The sequence below is a fragment of the Grus americana genome, chromosome 8 (genome assembly GCF_028858705.1).
Source record: "Grus americana isolate bGruAme1 chromosome 8, bGruAme1.mat, whole genome shotgun sequence".
NCBI lineage: Eukaryota > Metazoa > Chordata > Aves > Gruiformes > Gruidae > Grus > Grus americana.
In genome coordinates, this window is record NC_072859.1 from 33458091 (window position 1) to 33486011 (window position 27921).

The 27921-nt window shown below is 46.3% G+C and overlaps 1 protein-coding gene across 4 annotated transcripts; it reads left to right on the forward strand.

Annotated features, from left to right (window-relative positions):
* Positions 1 to 708: 708 nt before the first annotated feature.
* PGM1 (phosphoglucomutase 1) lies at positions 709 to 27630 on the forward strand. 4 transcript variants are annotated; one of them, XM_054834080.1, is made up of 12 exons: positions 709 to 1007; positions 15470 to 15632; positions 15915 to 16061; positions 17204 to 17329; positions 18227 to 18417; positions 18838 to 18992; positions 19595 to 19710; positions 22879 to 23014; positions 24445 to 24628; positions 25701 to 25835; positions 26460 to 26594; positions 27296 to 27630. In XM_054834080.1, the coding sequence occupies exons 1-11, from the start codon at positions 762 to 764 to the stop codon at positions 26547 to 26549; spliced, it is 1689 nt and encodes a 562-aa protein (XP_054690055.1). In that variant the 5' UTR covers positions 709 to 761; the 3' UTR covers positions 26550 to 26594; positions 27296 to 27630. The 4 variants fall into 4 exon arrangements, with proteins under 4 accessions (XP_054690055.1, XP_054690053.1, XP_054690054.1 ...); XM_054834078.1 differs by having other exon boundaries at positions 27378 to 27630; XM_054834079.1 differs by having other exon boundaries at positions 27198 to 27314.
* The last annotated feature ends 291 nt before the right edge of the window (positions 27631 to 27921 follow it).

Consider the following 27921-nt stretch of genomic DNA (forward strand, 5'->3'; position numbering starts at 1 on the left):
CTCTCCATGGTAGGTTGTACCTTTCCTGCCCAGGAGGAGATGAGAACAGAGATCTCAGTTGTATCTGCAGAGTCTTTTCTAGTTTGCTCTAAGTCCATGTACCACCAAGGTAGAAAAACATTCCAGCTTCTCTTTTTAAGGCTGAACACAGGTGTCAGCTACTAGCCTGTTTTCTTCAGTGGGAGACGCTTGGGAGAAAAAGGGTTTATAAAAGCTGTAATCCGAATTTCTGGAATGTTATTTTTCTTTTGAGAACTAGAGCCATAATAACAAAATGCAGCTTTTTTGTGGCTTTGCCAACACTGGCCTGCCCAAACCACCCTTCTGGGGGCATCAGCTGGGTCTCCTGCTTGTGTCGGACAGTCCCTCAAGGCCTGTGAGGGCCCTTGGTGACATCCTGCTGCTGGCCATAGGGACACGGGGCCCAGCCCCTGCAAAGCGCCAGGCTGTGGAGGTGCTCGGTGCTGTGCAGACCATGCCAGGACCGAGCACCTCACTCTCCCTCTCCCCACGCAGTGCCCGGTAGCGCAGCATCCGCATCCTCTGGAAGCTCCTGGCGCGGTGATCCGCAGCTCGGCAGGAAGGCTGTCGTCGTGTCGCATCCACCTTACCGCCGGTACGAGGCAGGGAAGGGAGGGCGGGAGGGATCCCCCGCCTCCTGGGCAGGCGGCGCCTTTAAGGGGCGGGCGGCGGGGCCGGCTCCGGCTGTGGCTCCCCCCGCCCCTGCCGCGACTGCCCGGAACTCACAGGGGCGACCGGCCATGGTGCAGATCGTGACGGTGAAGACCAAGCCGTACGGCGACCAGAAACCCGGTACCAGCGGGCTGCGCAAGCGGGTGACGGTCTTCCAGAGCAATGCCCACTACACCGAGAACTTCATCCAGAGCATCCTGGCCACCGTGCCGCCGGCCGAGCGGCAAGAGGCTACGCTGGTGGTGGGGGGGGACGGCCGCTTCTACATGAGGGACGCCATCCAGCTCATCGTCCGCATCGCCGCCGCCAACGGGGTAGGACATTTACCTTCACCTCTCGGTGGGGAAAACGTATGGCCCCGGGCGGGGGCCGAGGCTGGTCCCGTTGCGGGGGGAGCGGGGCGGGCCGGGCCGGCGGGAGAGGCCAGCTGACACGGCTGCAGGAAATCGCTGGCGCTTTGCGTGTCCGTGGCGTGGAAGTAAATCGGTGAATGACACATGAGCTGGGGAGGCTCAGCGTGGGGACAGCAGTCAAAATTTCCTGGTGGTTTTACCTCTCGTTGATACGTGCAGGAGCAATTGGACATCTGCTTTGCAGAGGTGGGGAAGTAAGCATAGCTTTCCTGTTACTGCTTTTTCTTGCTTTGGGTGATAGTTGTTTTTGCCAGCTAACAGCACAAACCAGTGGCACAATATACTGGTGGTGAGGTGCGCTGGGTGGCGAGCAACATTTCGTTCCATGCTGGATGGTGTCTTGCTGCTGGAGACTTCATCCCCGTTGATTCGTCTTGGTCCTGTCACTTGGTCAACCCAAGAGAAGCTCAGCAAGGAATGTGGAGACAGCTGCGTTGAAGCTGAATTTGCAAAGGGAGGCTTTTCCCTACATTTGGTCTTTTCCAAATGAAAACTATTTCCTTCTTCTGGGACACCTGACTCTTCGTCATCAGCAAGCTTTCTGCCTTATAGACCAACATGGAGAGTGAGCTGAGGATGCTTGGTGGTTAGGGTCACACATTAGGGTAAAACCTTAGACTTTTGGCTTCCCAGTGCCAATCAGGTGCCTCGGTGTTTTAAATGTCTGGCTTCTTAAGGAAAAAATAAAATTAATTTGAGATCACTGCCTTCTTAGGCAAAGAAGCAAATAACTTTCTTTTTAAGCCACATAGAAATTTGTCTTTTGTGATTTGTGGTAGCTGTTCAATTTTTAGTCCATGTCCCAGCATCCCTTCACAGCACCGGCCTTGCTGTGTGCACCTGTGGAAGTGATGGATAGCGCAGCCTTCCCTGATGGGAAAAGGAGCAAACACTGGTTTATTTATTTGTTCTAAGAAGGGGTTGGAGTTGAAATGTACAGTGTTCATGCTTGATTGCACGCATAGACAGCACCTTGGATCCGTATGAATAAGCAGACTGGGAGACTTGTTCTTTGGGATAAAGCCTTCATTTGTGCAGGTTCTTGGATCTGCACCCAGGGCCTGGTGGGATGTGGCAGCCTTCCAGGCACCGAGGAGTTCTCCATCATCTGCACCTCAGCTCAATCCCAGAAGTAATCAAGGGCCTGAAGGTAAAACCATGCTAGGACCTGATTAGGTGTCATCTTAGGAGGGGATTGTGCGCCAGTTGCTGCTCGAATCCTCCACCCTGATCGTGCAGACGCTCGTGTACGTGTGGTATTACAGTGCTGAGCTTTCTGCTAGAGTTGCAGAAGCAGGTCCCAAGGGGTGCGCTTGCTAACGGGCATTTGTTTTGTAGTATTTTGTCTGTGTGAATTCAAAGTGTTAGGATAGAATTGGTTTTAAAGTCAGAAAAATGTTTTGGAAAGGCAAGAAAGGAAACAGGAGGTAGAGGATGAAAACAGGTGGAAAAGTATATGGGTTAAGAGCCAAGACGCTAGTATATGAAGTGAGACTTTTTACTTTAAAAGCTTTTCATTCTGAATCATTAATTTATGAAACACGATAATGGCTGTGGCCTGAGACAAAATGTTAGACTATTTCAAGCCAAAATTTGGTAATATTACAGCATTGTCAGTCATCTGCTGACCCAGGTTTTTTCTACCTTTGTTGTAGCAGAACAGAGGTAGTGGTATAGGCTTGCTAGTGCTGTAGAGTGTCATGAAATTACCCCATTTTCCCCCCAGAGATTCAAAGAGGACTGGCAGGTCAAAAGCACCGCAAAATCATAGCTCTAAGTATCCCATTTAAAAAAGAGGAGGAAAAAGACTTCATAAGGGAGCATTGAAGAGAAGAGCAAAATATCCCCCAAATTCTTCAATAAATGAACAGCAGGTAAAAGCCTGAATAAGTAACCAGAAGGAGGTACAGAATACAGAGCCATTGGAAGCTTGATACACAATTGCTGGCTAAGTGTGAGTAGCACTGGCCTAAGTAAGACAGTACAAGTACTGCATTGCCAAACTCAAGAATGGCAAAACCATCCGGTCCCAAGAAATGAGGTGAACTAAAAATAGAAAGTTTAGCAAATGCAAAATGCTAGTTTTTAACAGATTTTTGTGTACTTGCTTTCCTATTTTGAAACGGTTAGGGGATGCTTGCTTCATGGCTTTTCTCTGTAATTGCAAGTATTAGTTCCCTGACAGTTACCACGGTGTAGTTGAGTAAGAGCCTATGAAAATCTTGTTTCTTCGTAATAAATGTGAAGTAACTGTAAGTCGCCTACCCTTCAAAGAGAAGAGTGAATTACTTCTGTTAACCAGTAGGAAAGTGTACTGCAGAACAGGGACCACATGGTAACTTGTTCCTGGAGACTGATTTTGTCTGAGTGCTGGGGTTCTTTGTGGGGGTTTCCTGATTCCAGCAGCCAGGTCGCAGAGAAAGACTCGGTCATCTCATGCTGAGAAATGCTGAGTAATATAGAGAAAACTCCAGAGGTGGCTGCACTGCCCTCTCTGCACACCTGAACTGACAGTGCTCTTTTGTCTGTAGAAAAATGATTATTACAATGTATGTAAGGGGGACTGGTGTAAAGGTGTAGTAAGAATGTGGTAAAAAGCAAGAAGTTTTAGCTTTTCTGATTGCTTGATTGCCAAGGTATGTTATAGCAGGTTTATTCATGTGTCTGAAGTCAGCCGGCCTGCCACCTGCCCCAAAGCAAGTGCTGGAAAACTGTATTTCTGGTCCTGCGGAGTAAGAGGTGTTTGGATGAATAATTTAAAATCATGTGATGGTAAGGTCTGGTTGAGCGGTTTTCTCGAGCCACAGGAGAAACCTGAGGGCCACAGTTTATGATTGTTAGTTTTGCAACGTAAAAGGAAAGGATGCTAAAGTGAGTTTTAGTTTTGTCTTCATCTGGAATGATTAGTATATAATTAAGTACTCGTATTTGAGTAGTAAGAACTCAATTTGTAGTTGTGTGATTAAGGAGTGTTTATTCTATTTATAACTTTGCATTTATACAAGTAAACTAAAATAGAGATTGTTGGTTTTGCCAGTCTCAGTCGACATCCAGTGTAGCCTACCTGCTTTGTTTTGGTCTGTCGTGCCAGGTTTCCTTGATGTTATTCCCACATAGTTAGTGAGTCTGACTCTTTAATTACATGAATAAAAGCTTAAAAGCTCCTGTCGCAGCATCACCTGTCAGAGTAGAATTGTGGCTGTACAATAACTTTATGTCAGAACCATGCAAATATTTCAGAATTGAAGCTATAAATCTAGATCTGATCGTATAGCTAGCACCAGCTTGATTCACTAACATTGTCAACCACTATTCAACAAATTTACTGTGCTCCTGGTTCCTTCTTAAATAAACAGATTTCAAAGTGCTGCAAAGTAGCTACATTAAAGTAAATTGCTTGAAGGTGTTTTGAATGCCAGGCAGTGCTTTGCATGTTAAGTGCTAGCCTGGTTTTGTTTTACTGCTGCAGGACAAACAGTGCTTTTATTAGAAATACTGCTCTCTACCCTAGAAAGTTTGGTTTCCTGGCTGCTATCAACCTTTTTCCCCACTCAGTTATCCTAGGAAAACCAAGTGTTTAAACTCTATTGCGCTGCTCAGCAGCTCTTTATCTGCCACTGCTCTACTTTTTTAGCTCTACTCCCTTTTTCTTTGTGCTGTTCTGCCATAGCCTCCAGACTGGTTTCCTTTCTGATGGTGCGGCTGAGCCCAGAATAAGCAGTACAGTGCAGTGCAGGCTTGGAGAGCCACGTTCTGGCACTGTCTAGAGTGTGCCCACATTCCCAGCCCCAGCATCCCAGCTGTGGAAGGGACATAGTGGGACTGGCATGTCTGTGATCTGCTTTGGCTCTGTTGATGGGAAGCATTAGTTATTGCTCACCCCTATCTCAGCCTCACTTGTTTTTCTTGCCTAGTGTTTAAGAAACCTGTTACTGAGGTCTCTTGTGCTTGTTCCTGTCTCTGCACAACACTGTGCAATCAGCCTTAGCCTTGTTGGTTTACAGACCTTCATCCATTCAGCAATTGGCATTGTTATCCTGAAGAACAGACTCCCTCAGTCCTCAGGGTCAGATCTTCCCTTCAGGTAAAAGCTCTTGGTATTAAAAATGTCAAACTAAAGGGATCATAAAGAAAGTTCTTCCAAAAAGTAATCCCTGTGTACCAGAATTAGATGCTAGATCCTACAGGCCATTAAGAAAAACTTCAATTTCTGTTTTTTCTTACATTACTGTTTTTCTCAGAAGCAGAAGAGGAAATTGAGATGTGATATCTGAAGTAAGGAAATAGATACCAATTGGGCCATGAGCATTCCCATGCAGGAAGCTTAGCTTCTCTTTGCCTGTAAAGTTAATTGGCTTCTATCAGTTTACAGTTGAAGGTTATTAAGGCAGTGGTCAGGTGGTCCACTTTCAGTGCCTTTTTGGAATTTTAAACTCTACAGTAACGAAACTCCAGCTTAAAGGAAGAGCTAAGGTGCTGTGCAGTTAATCTCTGTAAATCCAGCAGACAGAGTTGAAATTCATACTAACAGGGGTTTAACTGTAATCTCCTGGAACAATGACTCTCTATAACCAGGAACCTTAGCTCTGGCTGTGCTGGTAGGGACGCAGAACGGAGTCTAATGCCTTCCCTTTGTCAGTGCAAAGCTTGCGATAGTTGAGCTGGACTGAAGAGCTGCTGCCCATATGTCTTGTGCCAAGACTGAGCTGCATCAGGATCAAGAAATGCACTATGGTGGGGCCTCGCCATCCTGTTGTGGTTCTCTCTGAGCTAGCCAATATATTGATTAGAGTTTCAAATGATGAACTGGAACATATCTTAGAAATAAACAGAAATAACATAGGATATCAGTAAGAAGTGCAAAGAAGGATGTGTAGGCAGAAGTAATAAAATATGAATGTAATATGTACATTATAATCATAGTACAAGTTGCAGGGTAACATACTAAGCAGCAGATCTGATGAGGAGACCACAAAGACTGTTGGCAGTATCATCCAGTTATCCAGAAAAACAAACGTCATTTCTAGATTTTTAAATAAGGTGGTGGCTGTAAGTGAAACCCAGGAAATAAAGTCTCACCAGGAAGGTAAGTCCTGGCCTGGGGGACCACCCCCTCAGAGGGGATGCAGTCTGCTTGGGAGAGACTCCCCCCAAGGAATGACCTGAGGTTGGGCGGACAGAGCTGGTGAGGAAGGAATGAACTTGGCCTAGAGATGGGTAAGTGTGCTGGCAGTCTGCAAATGTCTGCAACGATGCTGCGGGGAGGACGGTAACAAATTGTTCTCTGGCCTGCTGGGAATAGGGCAAGAATTAAAATTGCAACAGTGGAGGTTTAGGTTAGACGTTAGAAAGCATTTTGGAAGCTTAAGGCTAATGAAAGGAGTGCATTGCCTGCGAAGGTCATTGAATCTCTGCCTGGGAAAACCTCTAATGAGAATGGTTTTGGTAGGGTAGGTGACCTCTCCACAGCCCTTCGGCCCTCTTTGCTGCTGCTGTTCTTCAGCAGCTTTTTACCCCTGGGCCCGCAGATGAAGCTTCTCTAGCACATCCTAGCAAGTCTGTGAGAAAATGCTCATGTATGTCTGCCCCTCTCCCCTTCTACCCGTGCTATTCCCTGCTATGTATTGCCACCTTGCCATCACGTATTACATACTGTGGGTTACTGGCTTGCTACCAGATGGCAGTTTCCCTCTGTACACCTCAGACCAGAGCTTCTGCCCCTGATCCTGCAAGGTTTAACCAGATAGGTCTCTGCTCCTCATGCTAGCACCTGGCTGAGCCAGCCAGTGCCCTCCCTTTGCTCCACAGCATTGTCTGCATTTTGTAATTCTGGATTTTTTGGGTTCAGGTGCTGGTTTCTAAGAGGATCCGGGGACAGGGACTATCTCTCAGCAGGCTGGGGCCAGAAATCCTGGAGCATTCCTGGGTCTGCTGGGAGGTAAACCAGCTGGAATCCCTCTCCCATCCCCCGGTGCAGGGGCAGGACAGCAAACGCCAGGGCAGTTCAAGGTAATCTTTGGGTGTGCTTTGAAGAGCTGACCTTTGAACAGAAAGTTTCTCAATCTTGGCTGTTGGTGCATACTTCTCTCCTGGCAAAGGGAGGATCAGCCCCTACTGTTGTGACAAACCTGGAGCCCATCACAGTATCTGTAGCAGCTGTGCAGACGGTGGTTTCATCCCTAGCCCAGCAGAGTCTTTTCTCTGCCACCCATCTAGTTTGTCTCTTAATTTTAACCGGGGTGCAATGTAAGTACAGAATGACGTGTCTTAATTCTGGAGCGACTCATATGTACGTGGTTGCATCTGTGCGCACTTGTGCTATCGAGGTGGTGCCAGATATTTTGCCTCTCTGGAATTCTACAGCAGCTTCAAAATCTAGATTTTTAATTAATTCTTACAGTAACAAAGAGTTTTGCACTTGGAGCAGCACTCCTTGTGTGACTAATAGGCTTGCAGTTAGTCTATTTATTTTACTTTGGCTCCATTTGTCTTGGCGTTGCCAAATGTCACACACAGCAGTGACTGCCTGGACCAGAGTTATAGTCGGGCAGAAAGTGCATGGTTTTGGCAACTGAATAGCGGGGTTGTTCAGGGCTCTTGGCACCCTCTTACGGTGAGTGTGCAGGCAGCAGTGCAGGGACTAGAACTTTTCCGTGAGCAAGAGTTAGGGGAAATGTAATTTCTGTCTTAAAGGAAAGTCACAGAATAAGTGCAAGATACCTGATTTGACTCTGTTCCCTGGGGTTTCATGCAGTGTAACTTCTTGGCTAATCACAGAAAAAGAGCATAAGGGTAGTACCCACTGAATGAGGAGAGAGAAGTGCAAGATGGAGGAATGGGAAGAAGCTGAAAGGAGAGGAGAGAGGCTGCTCATGGAGGAGAGGGCATCCTGTACCTTGGAGAAACCTGACCCAAGGGTGTTTGCAGGGGATGAGAAGAGAGAATTACTGTTCAGTCTGGCCTTTGCACGGTGGGTTTTCCATCCCCCAACTATTTTGCTTGCCTGAATGTCAAAATATGAGACTGTAGCTAGAAAGAGGGCTGTGCTGAGAATGGATTAGTGTGAGAGTGGGAGGTTGGGAGAGCCCAACTGCCTGGTTCCAGGCCTGGGGAAGGCTCCAGACAGCCACAGCCCTGGGTGGGTGGCGTGAGGAAAGGTGTCAGAGCTCTCGCAGGGAGAGGGGACAGGGCAGGGACCGATGGTATGGAGTCAAGGGAGGAACTGCATGCATGCTCTGCAATGCTTTACTGAAGTTTCAGTCCCCTCAAAATAGTCTTGTTTGTCTTTTTATCATTAACCAAAGTCAACAGTTAGTTCAGTTTTAACTGTTCGTGCATGTCTGAAATGCATGACAGTAAAAGAGGTCCTCAGCTAGCAAATGACCCTGCCTGCGGCAGATCCACTGTTTGGAGGGTGAAACACCCTCACCAGCCTCTGACTGCCACGAGGAATAAGAGACGTAGGAAATATGACCACAGGGGAAGTTAAGGAGAGTGGGGTTGTTTACTGGAGCAAAGAGAGGGCACTCAGAGTCTGTATGCTAAAGGATTTTTTTTAATGTGTACAAAGTTGGCAGGAAGGGGATTATGATCAATTTGTTTTCTGTGTCAGCTCAGGAGGACTTAAACTACAGCAAGGAAGATGTAGGAAAACACTTCTAACTGTAAGGCTAATTGTGCACTGGCATGGCTTACCTGGAGAAAAAGATTTCAGGAACAAGTTATATCAACTTTCTGGAGGATGCCCTAAGTGTATTTGATCCTGTACCAGTTCTGGGGAGGGAGCAGGTGACTTGCTGAATTCCTTTCCAGCCTGCAAGTGATCTGTAATGATCACAGCCATTCAAGCAAAGGCTCCCAGATCACAGATCAAATGCTTATTCCCCAGTCTCTGCTCCAGTTCTTAAGGTGGACAGGATCTATCTTTGGTGAGCTTTTTTTCACCTCTCAATCTTCTGGCAGCCATGTGATCACTGACCTCTATTCCAGTCCTGGTTGGCCAATTACTGGTGATTTAGTTTATCCCAAATAGCGATGCACACGTTGCAGGAAAGCCCTGGGATGAGGTGGGTGCCCCAAAGGTGGGGTTGATGGATATGCTGTTCCTGTCCCTATGCTTTACATGCACTAGCTCATCACTGAATTTTATATTTTGTTTGATAGTGTGTGTCTCATTTTATGTACATAAGCATGGCACTAATGACCAACACCTTCCTCCCCAGCTTAACGTAGTCTGATTCCTCTGTCTAGTACACGTGCGCTTAATTACACGCACAAATTCCTAACCCTCTATAGGCCTTTTCCCTGCCAGTAAGTCCACGTGCATCTCTTCCGTGCAGCTGCTGGAGCTGGTAGGTGTCCTGTGCCCTCCTCCTGTCACTTAATGCCACGGCATTTTGCAGGGCAGTAAGTTTATCTTGCTTGGAATAAGAAGAGAAAGAGCTTGCTTAGGCCTTTTCCTGCCAAGGGACTGTCCAGTGTGAGGCTCCTGGTAGCTCATTCTGGGAGGTGGATTTTGTTTTCTGTGCCACTAGAGGGAAACCTGTGCCTTTGCATGAAAATGTGTCTCAGCTGTAGGATGCTGAAGTAGCATAGAATCATAGAACAACCCAGGTTGGAAGGGACCTCAAAAGATAATCTGGTCCAACCTTTTGTGGGAAAGGAAGCCTGGATGAGATTACCTAGCACCCTGTCCAATCACATCTTGAAAACCTCCAGTGATGGGTACCCCACCATGTCCCTGGGGAGTTGTTCCTAGCTGCTTATCCCAGGAAATCTTGCTGTTAGTGTAAAATATGTGTTGTCCTAGTTCTGCAGTACACATGCCGCAGTGTGGTTTGGTGGGGAGAAAAGAGGAATTAAGGAAGCAAATTCTGAGTCCATGCAAAATTAAATGCTTCTGGGGCGCTGAGACAGGAGGGCTCTGGGTGGATCAGGCAGCTCAGTTCCGTGCGGTGTGTTCAGGCCAGCGCCCTGCAACATCCCGGCTCTTGTCTAAGCCAGTGCTTACCCCTTGGGCAAGCCTGGCTAGGCAGCTGCGTGGGGTAGCAGCCTTTGGGTTTCCCACAGAAGGCTGAAATAGTTTTTATTTCTGAGAGCAAACCTGAATTAAATTCTTCTTCCTTGGGAAATAAATTCCCTCCCTAGGGAGTAGACATGAGAGCTTGCCTGGCTCCTTGGCTCCTTCAGGGGACCTGCCTGACGCCTTTGCAGAAGGTCAGGTAGAGACTTTCTCTCCAAAGGTGTTTTTCTACCTTCAGTCATGAGGTTTCCCCTCAGTCTCATACAAATTATCCACCTTGATTTTAATGTGCTGATGAATATAACAGTATCTCTTTAACCCTTGCAAGAAAATCTGTCAGTTTTTGGAGTAACAAGAGAATCACCACCTCAGGAAACAGCCCTGTGAGTGCTGTCATAAATTGTCACAATTCAGCTGTGAACACATCTCCTTCCCCCCCCCCCCCCCCCCCCCCTTTTTAATAATGGGACAAACTGAATCATTACAAAGTGTATATTCTTTAATTGCTCCAGCAATTGTTTCCAGCAGCTCGGACAGAGGACTCCGAGTGTTTTTGAAGAGGTTGGGAGGAAACTCTGATTTCAGTCTAGCATTCAAAATTACCTTACCCATGTCAGGAAGATGATGTTTCATAAAAGTTTCTTGGTATCCGAATCTCCTCTGTGTGTGTTTTAAGGTGCTACAAAATGAATAGCTTTATCAGAAGCAGTTTTCTAAAATATTTGGTATTTTTTTGTGTTTCTAATAACTCTGGGTGCATATGCTGGCCTTGGTGAGACTTGTGTGGGTATTCAGTTGAAACCATTGTTCTTGTGGCTTTTTAGCTAGTCTGGATTTCTCTCAGTCAAGCAAAGGTTGACCCACTGTTCATCGTGGATAATGTCCCTGTGTTTGAGAGGGAGCCTGTGGAGTAGTCAGGTTCTCAGAGCAGAAGTCCTGTGAGCAAACTGTAGGTAACAGATCTGCTGCCTTCCATTTTGAGAGTGACCTTTAACTCCCCAGACTTTGCAAAATAACTCCAGCAGAGTGCTGCCGTGACCGCTGGAGCCTTACCTCCCAGGGACCTGCCGCCCCAGGGAGCAGCGTGATGGCCACCAGCGGCCTGGTGCTGCCGTGCAGATCTGCTTGGCTGGCGCAAAAGCTGGGCTCCGTGCCGGGGCAGCACGTCGGTGCATCCGAGCAGCTGCTCACCACCTCCCCAGTTGCCCCTGCCCTAAGGAGGAACCGGATCGATTGACGGTGTTGGGCTCCGGTGGGTGATAGCACAGAATGGCAAAGAGCTGTGCCTGTGGAGAACAGAAGATGATAAAGACAGCAAAAATCCCCTTTTCCCAGCTGTTTCAGTGAGGGACGGCAGTGTGGAATTGTGGATTCTCTGTGACATTGATCCTCCACAGCAAGTGCAAGGAAATGTCTTCAGTTACAGAAACCACATTCAGCTCGAGGTTCAAGGAGCTATTTTTGGGTGCTCAACAACTTCACTGAACTTCTGTCTAATAGGTGGGCCATTGCTGGTATCAAGATTGATTTTTGTATTTTGGTATAATTTACTTTTTAAATGCATTTGTATGAAAAAAGAACATGGAAGACGCTCCTCTGCCTCTCTTGACCATGCCAACAGCTCCTTACAACGACCAGAAACCAGGAACTAGTGGATTACGGAAGAAGACCTTTTATTTTGAATCCAAGATGAACTATTTGCAGAATTTTATCCAGAGTATATTTTTTTCCATAGACTTAAGAGATCGACAAGGATCTTCTATGGTAGTTGGAGGTGATGGGAGATACCTTAATAAGTCTGCAGTGGAACTGATAGTCCAAATGGCAGCTGCCAATGGGGTTGGTAAATGTTAAATGACTAAATTCCTGTAGTTGTGTAGCTGATAAATGCAGAAAACCATAATAAATTAGTCACTATGAGATTTAATTTCCCCAAAGACTTTATTCAACTGCTAATAGTTAACTTTTTAATGGAAAATCAGTTTGGTAGTACAGAAATTGCTGTTTTTTCCCTTTTAAGTGGTGCAGTTGGATAGAAGTTTGTGGGAATACACATGCAGCAGAGAAAATAAATACTGCTTGATTTTTGTGTGTTCTCGTTTTGTGTTTTGACGTGCCACAAGTTATTGGCACCTGTGGATTTCATAGTCTCTCCATCAGATCATAAAACCCTGATATTGTTCAGAAGCGAAGTAACTGGAAGAGCCATGGCTTGCTGTTCCACAGCAGCTCGGCAGAAGCTCTTTCAGCTTTGCTCTGAGCTGCTCAGCAAGGCAAAACACAGGGTGCGTGTTTTTTTTTTTCTCAACAAGTGTAAGTTGTGGCTATGTGAGAAGTACTCTGGGAGCCTTTGAAAACTGAAATAAGATGAGAGTTAGCAAGTGAGCGGCAACTTTTACAGTGATCTCTGTGCTGGAAATCTGCATTTTGGAAGCAGAACTGAAGGCTTGTCTGCTTGCAGTAGAGCATGGTTCATGCACTAAAAGACTCTGGGCTTTGGGGTTTCCTTTTGCTTTTTAAGAAGAAAAGACTTTGCTTTCTGTCCTGGATCTCTTAGTGCAAAGCAAAACTTTACACTAAGAGACCTGCCCCTTAGGAATTTGTTTGACAGAAAAACATCTGATTACAACAGGGTAATTTGTAATGAAGAGGCACATAGGAGGTGAGATTTATTTATTTATTTAAATCTACATATTTTCTGTTTTGGAAAAAAAAAATCCTTTGGCAACGCAAATTAATGTATTCCTCAAGTCAGTGTATGGGCTGAGCAGAAGAGCTGGAAATCATGCACAAAGAGCCAGGCCTGCTGCTTGGACTGCTTGACACTAGGACAGATCTTCTGCTGGTACCGATGAGATCAGACTGATCTTCACCAGCTGAGGCTTTCCTCATGCATTTTGTTCCAGCAGTGTGGCCCTTGTCTGGCTAAAATCTCGTTTCACTGCTGGTTTTGATAGTTTTCATCGATTGTTTTTATATAGTCTGGCTATCTGTGACTATCAGCATTGTGCTCACCTTGCTTTATAGAAGGGATGAGTCCAAGGATGTTTTCAACTATAAAAAACCAGGAGGAGGACATGCATATTCTGTTTTGAGCGTGTGAAATCTCTTTGTCGGTGTGTGGCAGAGACAGGTACTGTTACCTCTATGAATGTGGCATCAGCAGGATTTCTGAATGGGGCCAAGCACGCTTGCTGTGTCAGTAGCATCACATTGTATGTTTTAAATGATGATTTTTTGGTTAAAGGAAGTGACCAAGGTAGTTTGTCCACTTAACCTGATTTGTATAAATAGAAGTGTCTCTGTTCAGAGCCTGTAACTGTGGCACAGTATGTAGGATTGGTGCATCTTTTGAGACGTCCCTCGTACAGAAAGAGGACTGGAAGGGTGTGCTGATGACACGATGGAGCTGTAGACACCAGCTTCCTTGGCCTGGAAGACATGTTTTTGTTGCTAAAGCATCAGCCTGTGTTACTGGGGTAAGGAAGGGGACTGCAGGAGGTCTCCTTTATTGCCCATGTGTATCTTAGTGGGGCTTTCAGTAGTGGAAGTGCTACCTGGATTACTTTGAAGTGCTGTAACCCAAAATCGCTGCACAAAGTGGGTCTGCAGGTCTGTTTGGAGCATTCTGTGAAAGGTATTTCTGCATCATTACATCCTTAGAATTTTCCTGTAAGACATTCCAGAAAATGAAAAAAGATTAAGTGTAAATTCCTCAGCACGCTGCTACACTGAGCAACCTTTTCCAGTGGTTACCACAAAGGATTTAGCATGGGCTGGGTGGGGAACGACAGCTGAAGGCCAAGGAGGACCCCAAATCAGAGAGCAGTTTGTGTGGAGACAAGTTTTTGCTGGTTTTCCTTCCTCGCTGCGGGAGCAGCAATGCACGTGCAAAAGCCGCCACTCAGGTGTGCAGGGAGGACGAGCTGGGTAAGGACAACAGATTCGATGTGTTCACCCACTTCTCCTGCAGCTGCTGCATCATTTGGGAGAGAAAATCCCGTGTTCTGCCAGTCCTCCGCAGCATCCCTTGAGCTGCATGTGAGGCCTGGCAGAGCACCGATGCAGCGGGGCGTTGCGGCTGGATGTGACCCTCAAATGGAAGCCGAGAATCAAAAGATGAAGTTTTAGAGAGGAGCTTCCTGGAGACTGCATTAATTCTTGGTGAAATGAAGGAGCAAGACCTGGAGGCTGGAATAAAACATGAGACAAGGTGTGCTGGTTTGGACTGAGAATGAGGAAAAAAGCAAAACCTGTGTAGACTGGGTTACTTGAAATTAAATATATGGTGTGTAATAAACTAGTGTGATCGGCCTGGTAGACAGGTTGTAATATTAGCTACTATGACTAGCTGAAAGAAGGGCATTCACTTTGGGTTTATAAACTGCTATTTCACATTGGTGCTCGTTGTTTGCTAGAGGTGCAGTTCTTTCAGCGGCGCCTCGCTCGCCCAGCCGGTGTGTGACAGCTGTAGCATGCAATAACCGATCGGCAGCGAAGCCGGAGCTTAGCACCAGGCAGGGCTGCGGGAGAGGAATCGCAGTCATCCAGTGCCCTTGGCTTAGCACCAAACGTGGACCTTCAGTCTGGGAACGCTGCCTTTTGTTTTCTGGTTTATCTCGTGTTTGAATGAAATTCCTTCTCTTTTCTCAGTCGTATACAGGGTCTAATCTCCTCGGTTGATGGAGAGTAGTCTGGTATTTTTTTAAATCTCTGTCACCTCATTTGGGGGCTAGGGTAAGGAGCATGTTCTTCCAGAAGAATATTCATCTTCTGTTTTATTACATGAACTCCAGCAACTGGATCCTGATTACCTTGTATTGCTTAGCGCATTGGTCTGGATTTAATCTCGGTGATATTACTATATTTATGGGAAGGAGTTGTGTTACTCGCTGCGAGTAAGAATCTACAGCTGGTTTCATGGGAGTAGTGATGATCGGGTTTTTTTGTTTGTTTGTTTTGTTTGTTTTGGCTTCTCTCAGTCCCATTGTGTCTTTTGAAAGCAAAGTTCAAGACCATAGCCAAAGAGGTCGTGGTTTTGGGGTGGGGTGTTTTGGGGTTTTTTTTGCTTGTTGTTTAGATGCTTCTGAAAAGCTCAGGTCTTCAGTGCAATAAAGGAAAATGCTAAAAAGGCACAACAGACCGGGGGCAGATGCTGACCTTCACTGCACACAGCAGAGAGCTTTGGCAGCCCCCCAGGAATGAGCTGTTTGCTGGAAGAGAAGCAGCACGTCTCCTGGAGGCTCTGGTTTACCTGTCACCGGTGTTGTGGGGTTTGATGGTTTTCCTGGTTGTAGGATTTGGGACTCAACAGTAGTTTGTTTTGCTCTCTAATTTGCAGATCGGCCGCTTGGTCATCGGGCAGAACGGCATTCTCTCCACCCCAGCGGTGTCCTGCATCATCAGGAAAATCAAAGCCATCGGTGGCATCATTCTGACAGCCAGCCACAACCCCGGTGGGCCCAATGGAGATTTTGGCATTAAATTCAATATTGCCAATGGAGGTGAGGTCGCTTGGTTCATTTTGATTTGCTTTGTTTCTGTTTGGCTGTTTCTTGTGCTGACCCCAAGGAACCTAATTTAAGTGTCCTTATATCACAGAGATTCAGTGCCCTGAGCAGTGGGGTTCCCTAAAGAGAGCAAGTAATTGATCTGCTCCCCTCATACTCTGATATTCCTCTCCTAGGGAGGTATTCCTGGTCCCAGGTCTGTTGCTGAAATTCTGAAGCATGCTCCTCTTGCAGTCTGATTCTTTAACGTCCCCCCTTGCCCATTTTATCTTGCAGGTCCTGCTCCTGAAGGTATCACGGATAAAATTTTCCAAATCAGCAAGAAAATTGAAGAGTATGCAATCTGCCCAGATCTCCAGGTGGACCTGAGCACCATTGGGAAACAGCAGTTTGACTTGGAGAACAAATTCAAACCATTTACAGGTAAACAACTGTTCTTCCTCTCGGAAAGTTTCCTTTCAGATGGAGTTAGCGTGGACCTGCCGTGAACGAGCAAGGACATTTGGGGTTTCTAAAGGACAGATGTGGCCATTCTGACCTCTCCTTATCTGTTGGATAAGCCAAGCAAAGGACATCGCTCCTGGTCATCCCAGCATTTATTTATTTCTTTTATTTTATTTTGGCCTGCATCTTACCTTGTGTAGGTCCTTTAATTATATCACTGTTTCTGTCCTACAAAAGGTTGTACTTCAGTAGGTAAATCTGATCCATCAACTTCACTAAATCAGAGACTGTTTTGTCTGTAAGGCTGCCATTAACATGCGGTACAGACAATAGTGCGTTTTCCTGATTAAAAATTATAGTGTTAGTGTTTAATCTTTGTAACTGATTTTTTTTCCCATGGTTTCATGTATAAAAGCTGTCTCTGAGTGGGAAAGCCATTACATTTCATACGTGACTTTTGTCAGTCAGCAGTGAAATAAGAAAATGCATTAAAAAAACTTTTGAAAAACACTTACTGCAAGTATTTTTTTACCATCTCCTGGTGACCTGTGCTTGTAATTTAAAAAAAAAAAAGTTAAAAGAGTATAAAAATTTGTATTTCTCTCAGTCCCCATTTCTGTATAGTGGGATTTTTATGTTAATGGGGTTTTCATGACTCTGTTTTTATATTGCCTGTTAGTTGCAAAGGTGCAACTTTTTCAAACTATTAGGTGCACAGTTCCACTTGGTGGAAATTGGAGATCTGTTTTTATATAAATATATTTTTTTTTTTCCCTTTTCCTTTAATCCCACTCTCCAGGTAAGTGGAGTGGGACTGAGCCCTCTTGAAGCAAGTCCAGGGAACCGTAGCTGGGAACGGAAGTGGAAGTGTTTGTCTTAGGGATTTTGTTGGTCCGTTTGGTCTGTAACCCAATTAGCAGTGACAGCCTGTAATTAAATTCTTAATATAGAACCATTATTCCTGTCTTTATGAAATAATTCTGTGGGACGTTTAAAGGCTTTATGCTGAGCCCTGGCCCTTTGCACTAAGAACTCTCACCACAGTGCCATGCGTAGCAAAGTTACTTTTCTATGAAGATTTCAGACTGTGAGAGTTGGTCTCTATCTACTTTTATTTCCAGTGGAAATTGTGGACTCGGTAGAAGCTTATGCGAATATGCTGAGGAACATCTTTGACTTCAGTGCGTTAAAGGAACTGCTTTCGGGGAAGAACCACCTCAAGATTCGCATAGATGCTATGCATGGAGGTATGGGTGGACTTGGTTTTGGGGCATTGTGGGGGGCCGGGTGTCCCCAGGGCTTTGCCACCTACTTCAGAGAAAGCTTTTTTCCGGAATTTATATCCATCACTTGTTAATTTGTTTTTTGTTTTGTAACATATTGCATTTTTCATTTCGCAGGCAAACTTTTTATGGCTTTACATTATTTTCTTTTGTCAAATGTTTGGACTCGGGAATTGACCTAGGGCAGAGATATTGGTGGGGTTCAGGGGGATGCTGTGTGGCTCACACATCAATCCACACTTGAGAGACAGAGGAGGTCAGCACTGATGCCCTGGTAGCCTTTACATCAGGCAGTGTCACATGGACGTCGCAGCAGTTAAGCAAAGATCTGCCCCTAGATACTTGAGTACAAAAATGGGACGATTAGACTGTTTTATATAAATAAGCCAAGCTTGTGAGTCTCTTTCAATAGACATTTTCAGGAGCAGTATTATTAGCGTTTGAGAGCAGTAAATCCTTTTGTACTGCTGGCTATCTGTGAATCACATGTGCATTTGGGGCTGCCGTATGAATACCTCGGTGCACAAACCCTTCACAGCGGGGTCCTTGCTCATGCGCTGAGCCCCTGGCATAGGTTCATCCTCACTTCTAAACCCACAAGTGGTCTCACTTATTTAGTGGGCCAACCCCTCAGCTGAAAAAACTTGCTTTGGCAAGAGCTTGTGTGCCTGGATGGATGAGGCTTAAGCACACCTATGTGCTGCTTGGGGTGTTTGATGTGGACATCTGTGCTTTAGTACCATCAATCATATAAACCGACCCAGACTGAGCAGACCAGGGGCCTGGGTGGTTATGGGGCTGGTGCAGAGCTGCCTGAGGGCAGAAACTGACTTGTTTCCTCTCCATGTTTTGCCATGATAGTTGTGGGCCCTTACGTAAAAAAGATCCTGTGTGAGGAGCTCGGAGCCCCAGCAAATTCAGCTGTGAACTGCACCCCATTAGAGGACTTCGGTGGCCACCATCCTGACCCCAACTTAACCTACGCTGCTGACCTGGTCCAGACCATGAAGACGGGAGAATACGACTTTGGAGCTGCCTTTGATGGAGATGGGGTAAATGGGCTGTTCTGTATTCACCTTTTTGCCCTGTAGTCAGCTGTGGGGGACTGACTGCTCATCTGCTTTTAAGCAAAGAGCTTTTTTTCTCTCCTTCTCCCTTCTGTAGTTGTGAATGGAAGTGAACCGCTTGCTGCAGTTTGCCACCACAGCAATAGTTGGCTACTGTGTTAATAATGAAGTCCAAACTGTATTTAAATAGCTTTAAAGGCTGTGAAAAATCAGCAGGAAGGTGAAATACTATACAGGTGTTGCTATTTAACTTTTTCAAAACTCCGTATTTATTTCAGTGCAGTCAAAAAATCTCTGTGAGTTGTTGGGTTTATAGGCTGCGCCTGCCAAGTAGAACAACTTTTGCCACTGCAGCCTTTTTGTGCTAAGCAGGGATGAGAGCTGTTTCTCTCTTGTCTTCACCAGGATCGCAACATGATTCTTGGGAAACATGGCTTCTTTGTGAACCCCTCTGACTCTGTTGCCGTCATCGCTGCCAATATTTTCAGTATCCCTTATTTCCAGCAGACCGGAGTCCGTGGCTTTGCCCGGAGCATGCCCACCAGTGGGGCTCTTGACAGGTAGCATCTACCTTCGTGCACGGTTGCGGAGGGGAGGGGAGCCCTGCCGAGGAGAGGGACTGTCCTTTTTTTGTGATTTAACACGTGTCTGTAGTGGGGAGTGAGTGCATGGTCTGCCTGAAGGGTGAAGCAGTGCCAGGGCTGCTGTGGGCTGGCTGCCAGGGGAGGCAGTGAAGTTTAATGAATTAAATCCTGTTTGGGACATGGCTGAGCTGGGCTCCGCTCTTGGCTCTTCTCTACAGATAAGCCCAAACAAATGAACCTCTCCACCTTTTTTTTTTTTTTTTTAATTTGATAGTGATACTTTCTTTGTTAAAAGCTTTGAGATCTACAACTTAAAATTGCTTTAGAAGAACTATGTGCTTATATTTACTCTTTAGTTGCACATCACACCCATTTCCCAAACTTTACACCGGGATAAAATAGAGGATTGCTGTACAAAAAAATCGTTCGTTGTGAAAAACCAAAACAACGGCATGACCTGCCTTCAGTGTTACCCCAAAAGAGATGCTTGGTAGCAACTGAAGCTCCTGCTGCAGTATTTCACATGGGAGCACTAAGAGTCCAGCTGTGATGTGACTCAGCCTTCTTACCTTTTGAAGGGTGGCCCATGCTACAAAGATTGCTTTGTATGAAACTCCAACTGGCTGGAAGTTCTTTGGAAACTTGATGGATGCAAACAAACTGTCTCTGTGTGGAGAGGAAAGTTTTGGTACTGGTAAGTCAGCATTCCTGATTTCACCAATGATGGTGCTATTCCTCCTCTTAGTTCTTTATTTTATCCTTCATGTGTAGTTGTTAATGCTTGAAAATAATAAAATTTAAAAAAGCTTGCAAGAATCACTGGTGGAAACAAACACAATGCTAAAAGTTTTGTCAGGCAAGAACTAGTTCTCCTTTCAGTTATTTAGGAAGGCATATGTAGATATGCAGGAAGTTTAAGGGCCTCTTTACTAGCCCGGTCATTGAGTCTATGGGGATTAAGTGCAGTGTTAAATGTATTTTTCAACTCTTGGTGGCCAGGAAAACCTTCTAAATGTTTTCATTTCTGGAAAGAAATATGGTTTGGAGCATGCAGTTTTATTAGGGAAGGTTTCAGGTCACTATTAAATCTCTGAGCTTAATAGGGCCCTCATTTTCCTCTTCTAAAAACAAGGTATGATTTATAAAGTTTAAATTAACACTTGCCTTTGAACAGTCTAAGCAAGTTATTAGGTTACTGAGAAACAAAGTGAACATCTTAAGGAATTTACTAGGGGCGTGCACGTGACACAAAACTATTATTTGTGCAGGGAAGTTAAAGCGAGCAGATTTCGCTCCATGTCAGAGCAGCGTGCTCAAAACGCGCAGTATTCCCAGGAGGCCTTGGCAGTTTCTGAGTTCTCCTGTGGCACCTACAACATGGTTTTAACATCCTGACTGTGGAAATGGGACCTTCCCTGCATGCAGGAGATCAGCACCTATTTTGTGCACGCAGGCTGAGTTTTATCTGGTCTTGAATTCTCTCTGAGATCTTGTTTTTCCTAATTTTTAAAGACCTCTGAAGACTGAGGGCAGTTGGTAGTATACATGAGGCACAAAGTCTTGGGGGAAGTTAGGCTGGATGATTTCAGGCTCCAGCCTTGTGTGTTTTCATTCCACCACCCCATATTTCAGAAAAACATTTTAGCCTGCACTTGGGTGTCTCACTGAGCAGGGATGGCCTTAAATCCCCAAATGCCTGAAATTAAGTGCTTTGTGGAACTGGGGTGCACAGCTTGACATGAAAGGATTACTCCAGTGTTTCTGTAGCTGAGGGAACGGCATCAGAGCGGTTGAAAGCAGTTTGCTTGGGGGCTGGGGCAGTCTTCAGTGGCAATATTTTAGCAATCAAATGCTATTCTGATACACAGGATTTGGCCTCAGGTGGGGAAGGAAAGGGGAGTTTCAGAAAATGTGCTATCTCTGTAAAGAAATCTTGAAGTAAATCCTGAGTAAAGAAAGACTTTGGAGTTTTGCCCTGAATGATTTCAGCATGTGTAAAGTTTATGTTCTGGACTTTGGCTGATGAGAGGGCACTGGCATTTCAGTAAATAAATAAAAACAAAAAGCAGCAAATGATTCATGGAGCTGCTGATAGGAGATGGTCTCTAATGAGCGGCGCTCTAAAATTGTTTCCATCTTTTATTGTGTGAGCAATGAGCTCATAGTTTCTCTCCATCCCCCAGTAGGTAAATGACTCTACATTACAAATAAAAGCGACTGATTCCTTTTGCAGCAGGGGCTGAGAGAGAGTTTTGAGATTTTGGCCATGCAGCATCACGTCCGAGTGGCCAGGAACTGAGGCAGTTTTGGGGAGGACGGATTAAGAAAGGGCCCGGGAGCGTTGGATGCCCCCCCGCAATGCAAAAGGGGTTTGTCCATCTGGCAAATGCACTTCAACGAATAAAAAGTGGGTGAGGAAGGTTGCTTGATAGTAAGCTAATGAGGAATTGTTTGGAGCCGGACAGAATGTGAGTGCTGAAGGGGAGAGAGGTGAAGGAGCAGCCAAATAGACCCAGTAAAAATTGAAACAAACTGTGACCCAGTGGGACTGGGGTCCAGGAGCAATTAGAGTAATGCGACATGACAGAATTCCTGCTTGCTTTCTTGGGTATTTTATTCCAGCAATAAGTTGATACATCACATGGGACTTCTGTTTATTTAGCATTCCTCTCCATCACCTCTGTACAGCGCTCTCTGCTGTAAAGGACCATGAGGATAATTTATCGCTGCGTCCACAATAGTGGGATTTGTGTAAAGCGCCACATAACCCGTGCCCCAGCCTCCAGCCTTTTTCCCCAGACAATTGCCCACTCTGGCAATTCTTGAGAGGGTAAAATGGCAGCTCTGGAGTGCTCTCTGCATTAGCAGGCTTACCCTGCCTCCTTGGGATTTCATTAATACCTGTTTGGAGGTTTTCCAGAGCTCAGAGGAAAAAACTCAGAAGTTGTGCATCTGGGGCGCAGCGCCGAGCTCACAAGTGAGAAGCACGGAGGCTGGGTTGGATGTATTCTGGGCTGCCATCTGATCCGTCGTTTTAATTTCGGTGCTCAGGGTGCTGTCTAAGTTGCAACACCCTCTTGGGTTTCCCAAGGACCTGGGTGCTGTACAGTCCCTGCCGCGCTGCTGGCAGCCCCTGCCTGGTGTGCTCGCAGGGCAAGGCTGGGCTGGCCTCCAGCCTCCTACTCTCTGTGCAATGCGTGCTTTGGAGGAACCCTCTTCTAGCCAAAGTGGGGTCTTTCACAGCCTTCGGCGCCTGGCGTGTGGGAGGGAGAGCAGGCACGAGGTGCTCTGCTGGTTTCTGCACGTGGATGGAAGTCCCTCCTCGCACTGCTGTTTGCCATCCAACAAGCTGCTCTTCTTTCTCTCCGTTGCAGCGTAATTTTGGAGTCATTAGGGTTTGGCTTCCTCAGCGAGGGCTGACATTTTTCTTGGTGCTCAGCCAGAATATGTGCTGATCAGAGTATGCTGATTTGGCAGACGGTGTGTGACAGCTGCTTTGAAGAGGTTGAAGTTAGTCCTTCCTGAGCTGTTCCTTTGCATTTGCCTTTTTTTTTTTGATGACCTTTTTACTGTGCATTCCCCATTACTTCCTTGGGAACAGAATTAAGGATCTGTGAACAATGAGAGAGTGTGTGTGTGTGTGTTAAAAGGGGCCGAATGTTTTATTTGGGCTATAGCTAAAAGCAGATGATATCTTGAACCGTTTTAACAATACAGCAGGGATCGAGCTCATGAAATGCCTTCCATTTGTGAGTTTGTATGGCTGCCAGTTGGATGGAGGAGCGAAGACAAGGTAGGGCCATAGCACAGACTCTCACATGAAAGGAGGTGGGAAACATGTTTCTGCTGTGGCTTTCTGCAGGCTCTGACCACATCCGTGAGAAGGACGGGCTGTGGGCTGTCCTGGCTTGGCTGTCCATCCTAGCCACCCGCAAGCAGAGTGTGGAGGACATCATGAAGGATCACTGGCAGAAATACGGCAGGAACTTCTTCACCAGGTGGGGAAGGCGCTTCTGACACCTCACACTTACCTCTGTCCTGTGTTCGACCCTCCGAGGTCAGAGCCCCGAGCACTGATGGCACCAGCATGTGCTACCGCAGTGCTGTTCCTGCCTCGTTACGCTTGCTGTTCTGTCCTGTTGCAGTAATTTAAAAATGCCTGAGCAGTTTGCTGCAGTATGCAATGTATCTGGGTTAAATTCACCTTAACCTTTCACAATGTCCAGTTTAAGATTTGTTACTCTAAACATAAAGCTTGTAAGTATCAAAGTCTGCAAAGGCTGTACATTTTATATATGCAAGGTATCTTTTTTCTTTAAATGGAGATTTTTTTTTCTTGCAAGAGTCTTTTGCCATTGGAACAACATGTTTCTTGAGACCGCAAATCACAAGTTAATTTGTAATGTCTTCAGTGATGGCAATGTCTTATTGAATGGATGCCCAGCTCCTAGGCCGTTATTTACCTGGTTGAATTTCTGTCCAGCCCCAAGATACTCTAATTTAAACTGCAGTAGACATGGAAGATGAAAAGGGAAGGAGTGAGAACCAACCTGCACATAAGCAGAGGTGGGAATACCACCTGGAGTGAAAGCATTAGGCAGAAATCTTTCAGCTTGGAAGATCTGCATGAAAATTCTGTCTCAAATTGCCAAATGAAAGATCTTGACGTGTATGTCCCCCTTCTTTTTTTTCTCTCCTCCCTACCCCACAAAGCCAGCATACATCTGAGGCATTTAAACCTGTGGAAAAAATGCCAAAAACCTAGAATAAAAAGGCAGTCTTGTAGCACCAGAGGTATGTCTGCCCAGCAAGCTAAGTGCAGTGGTAGGCAGGTTAGCAAGCCCATGCATGCTCCATCTAGCCAGCCGGGCAAGTAAAAGCGGCACAAATCACACTGGCAATCAGAGTACAAAGTCTCAGATCCTGACGTGTGCTTCAGCCGCTCTCTGCTGCCTTTATTACCCCGGTTAATGAGATGAAAGCTGGCACTGGTATGTTATCCTGTGCTGCGATCACACCTGCATTTTGCTGTGGGGACATGCATGAGGGTGTTAAGGCAAAATTGTTATCGTGAGGAACCTGCTGAGATCCTATCGGCAGAATTAGAATAAATTCTTTGCAGTCAGCATTGTTGGATTCTAGCCCTCTGCCTTCGATATGCCTAGCACAAGACAGCACAACTTGTGCTTTCATCTCTCCTGGCACTGAATGCCCATGATATGTTGCAATTCATCCCACGGATTTGTATTGGATCGTAGCTACGTTGCTGCACAGATCCTCCTCTCTTTTCTTCCTGTCCTCTCCTCCAGCAAGGGACTAGATAACATGTATGGGGCAGGCTGCAGTGTTTAAACAAGGGCATCCCAAAACACTGCTACTCACTACAGCCTCCCCTCCCTAATCTTTGTTTTATGGTGACTGGTTGTAGATATGACTATGAAGAGGTGGATGCAGATGCAGCTAACAAAATGATGAAGGATTTGGAGACTGTGATGTTTGACCGCTCCTTTGTCGGGAAGCAGTTATCATGTGGTGACAAAGTCTACACAGTTGAGAAAGCTGATAATTTTGAGTACAACGATCCTGTGGATGGAAGCGTCTCCAGAAACCAGGTGGGCATAGCCTCGCCCAGGCTGAACGTGACCTCAGAAGGATGTTGCGCTGTGTATTTTGGGGTTTATCTTAGTCCATTGCATTTGCACCTGCTTCGAAGCCAAACATTGCATTTGTCCCTTGGAAAATTTTTTTCTGCTCTGTGTTTGCTGGTGGGATCCTGCCCTGTGCGAGGGAAACTGCTGCCTTGGAGGGGGAAGGGTCCAGAGGCTGCTCCAGCCCCAGCAGGGCCCAGAGCGGTAGTGGAGCTTCCCTACAGCCACCCAGGAGTGAAGGAGCTGAGTTGAGGGGGATCCTTTGGGCGAGCTGAGAAATGGATTGTGCTGAACGAAGGGCTGAAACCCCCCTGCAGCACGAGGCACAAACCCTCCCATTCAGGCATTGTCTTGTCTCTAGCACCAGACCACCAGGTTGCTGCAAGCGAATCCTCCCTGGATGAATTTATTTGTCCCTGAGCTGATGGCACTCCTCGTGCGCTCGTCCCCAAGAGGGCAGGCAGCAGCACGGAGCAGCTGTAATGGGGGATTGAGTTCCCGGCTCCAGAAGTCACGGGGGTACGGGGTACATGTGAGATGAGTAACCTGTCACCAGAGATTATTGAAATACAAATGTCCTGTCGATGGATTGGTTTGACAGCATAATGTGGAAACATAGTAAGTGGGAGGGAATAACGGAGAAATCCTGCAGGAACAATTGCCTTGTCTGTGGGATGATGGGAGCATTTTCTTTACATCCTATTTTCGTGGAAGAGTGATGGGTTTGTAATGCTGTGCCTGGCAGAGAATTGTCCCTGCCTCTTGTGTCCAAGCAAGCGCTGGGATGAGGGACCTTACAGCAGCAATGTGCTTCATGTACCGGAGCTCTAGCGAGTCCTCCAGTGTGGGTTAGGAGGGACGCTAGCTCCTCCAGGTGTGGGGAGAGGATAACAGGAGCCTTCTGCGGCTCCCTGAAGGGTAGGAGCTCTGGGGTTGTGCAGGCCAGGCACAGCCACGCTGAGTCTCGTGGAAAATACCTTGGGACCCAAGAAGTGCGTAGCTGAGGGGCTCTTCTCCTCCCCTTCTCTCTGACCAGGGCTTGCGGCTCATCTTCTCCGATGGCTCCCGCATTATCTTCAGACTAAGCGGTACTGGCAGTGCTGGAGCAACTGTGCGGCTGTACATTGACAGCTATGAGAAAGATGCTCAGAAGATCCATGAAGACCCACAGGTAAGTATTGCATCTCAGTCATGGCACCACTAGCTCCTAACCTTCTTAAAAAGCTTAAATTTTTGCTCAGCACTGCGTTTGGAGCTACATGGAGGTGCTAGCATTTTGGTGTCATTAATCCCAGTACAAATAGATTTATTTAAAAAAAAGCTCTGTGTGGAACAAGGGTTACTTATTCAGAATCCCTCAGAGCTGCTCCTGCAATTGCACGTTAGTTTTCCTGTTTGTTTGTTACATCTGTGGCTGGATGCAGGTGCAGGAGGACACTGTTTCAGTCCTGAACTGACCTTTGAGTTGAAATGTTGCATCACTGGGGATATAATGAGCTCATTCTTACACTGAATTTGGGAAATACTTATTCAAAACAAATAAACGGGGGTAAAAGGCTGCAGTCATATGTAAGATGACACTGACCTGTTCTGTACTAAATTTAATAGATGATATTTACTTATGATTTAACTGTCCTGTGCTGGCGGTGCAACGGAGTTTGGAGTATGGCACAGTGAGGGTGGTGGCAGTGACACCAGAGCTGTGCCCGGGTTTCCTCTCAACCTGGACACAGCGTGCGTAGCTGTGCGTGCTGCTCTGCTCTGCCGTTCTGAGCCATCTCTCTCCTTTCTGCAGGTCATGTTGGCACCTCTTATTTCTATTGCACTGAAACTTTCACAGCTTCATGAAAGAACCGGCCGCACCGGTCCGACCGTCATAACATAAAAGCTGGATCAGACACCGTGCTGGAGTGCACACCGAGTGAAGGAAGTCAGCCTGTCTCCCCTTTTATTGTCAAATCTGTCGCTAAAAGAGGAATATTAATTTTATCTCTGTATCTAAGAGCACTATTGAACCGCTAAGGATAGACAATAAACCCCAGCCCCTGTCAACACTGTGTGTGCACGTTGCTGTGCTGCTTTTCTGCGTCACACAGCACTGCTGGCAATTGGTGTATGGTGCTCGTTAGCACGGCCTTTTGGTTTAGCATCTGTACTTCCTCCCCCACAACAAAAGGCTCTACAAATAACAAAGAGAAAAAATTATTCAATAACACAGAAGGTTTTTTCTGTCTTGGAAATTTTCCTGGAGAAGAAGCACAAATACTTTATCCTTGTTAATACATAGTCTTTTAACTGTGATGTCTCTGAATAAGCAATGGCTGTGTATTAAGGCTGAGTAATTTTCACTTACGTGGATTTTTCCCTCTCAAAAACAAATTATGTAAATTGATCGCCACTTGCCATCTGTATAAGAAAAAACCCACAACACACCCTCCACACAGAATGAGCAATAACAAACATTGCAGGATATTAAAGTGATGTGAGCTACAATTACTGGTCACTGCTCTTTTATTTTCTTACATCCTGATAGGCTCCCCTTGGAAGAATAAAAGATTGTTCTGATGAGCTCGTTTGGTTGAAGGTGGATAATCAGATTTACAGGCATTAATGTGCAAAATCTTATCCAAGGGCACAGAGAGGGTCACTTTGGAAGCGGCAGTAGCTGTTCGATGCTGATGTCCTGCGGCTGCACCTTCCTACCCTTTTGCAGGAAGCCATCCCCTCAGAGCTGAGCCGTGTTCCTGCTCCCGGCCTGACCGGCTGCCTTTGCCCTGGAGAGGACCAGACGCACTCGTGCCACTGACTTAATGCCCCTCGTCCATGGAGGTGACACCCTCCAGCAATGGGAAGGACCCTGGAAAATAACCCCGGGTAAATCCACAAGGTCGTGTTGGTTTATTCCCTCCATCTCCAGAGTGTTATGGCTTAAGCTACGTTAATAAAAGTAATCGTGTTAGTGGGAATGAGTTTAGGTGACTTTTCCCCCTTCTGGTTTGCTTTCCCAAATCCCCGCACACTCGTGCCCGGTCTTGCCATCTGCCCTGGCTGGGCTCGGCGGTGCAGGGCCTGCCCGTGGTGGTACTGCCCGTGCAGCTGAGTTTTGGGCTGGGTCTGAGGAAGCAGCTCTGTTTTCCAGGAATGTGAAACATTCCACCCTCGCCCTAACCAGGATGCTGCCAGCCACGCTTCTGAGGTAGATGCAGATGTGCTGACAAAGGCTCTTTATCTGCTCTTCCTCACAGAGGTGGCGTGTC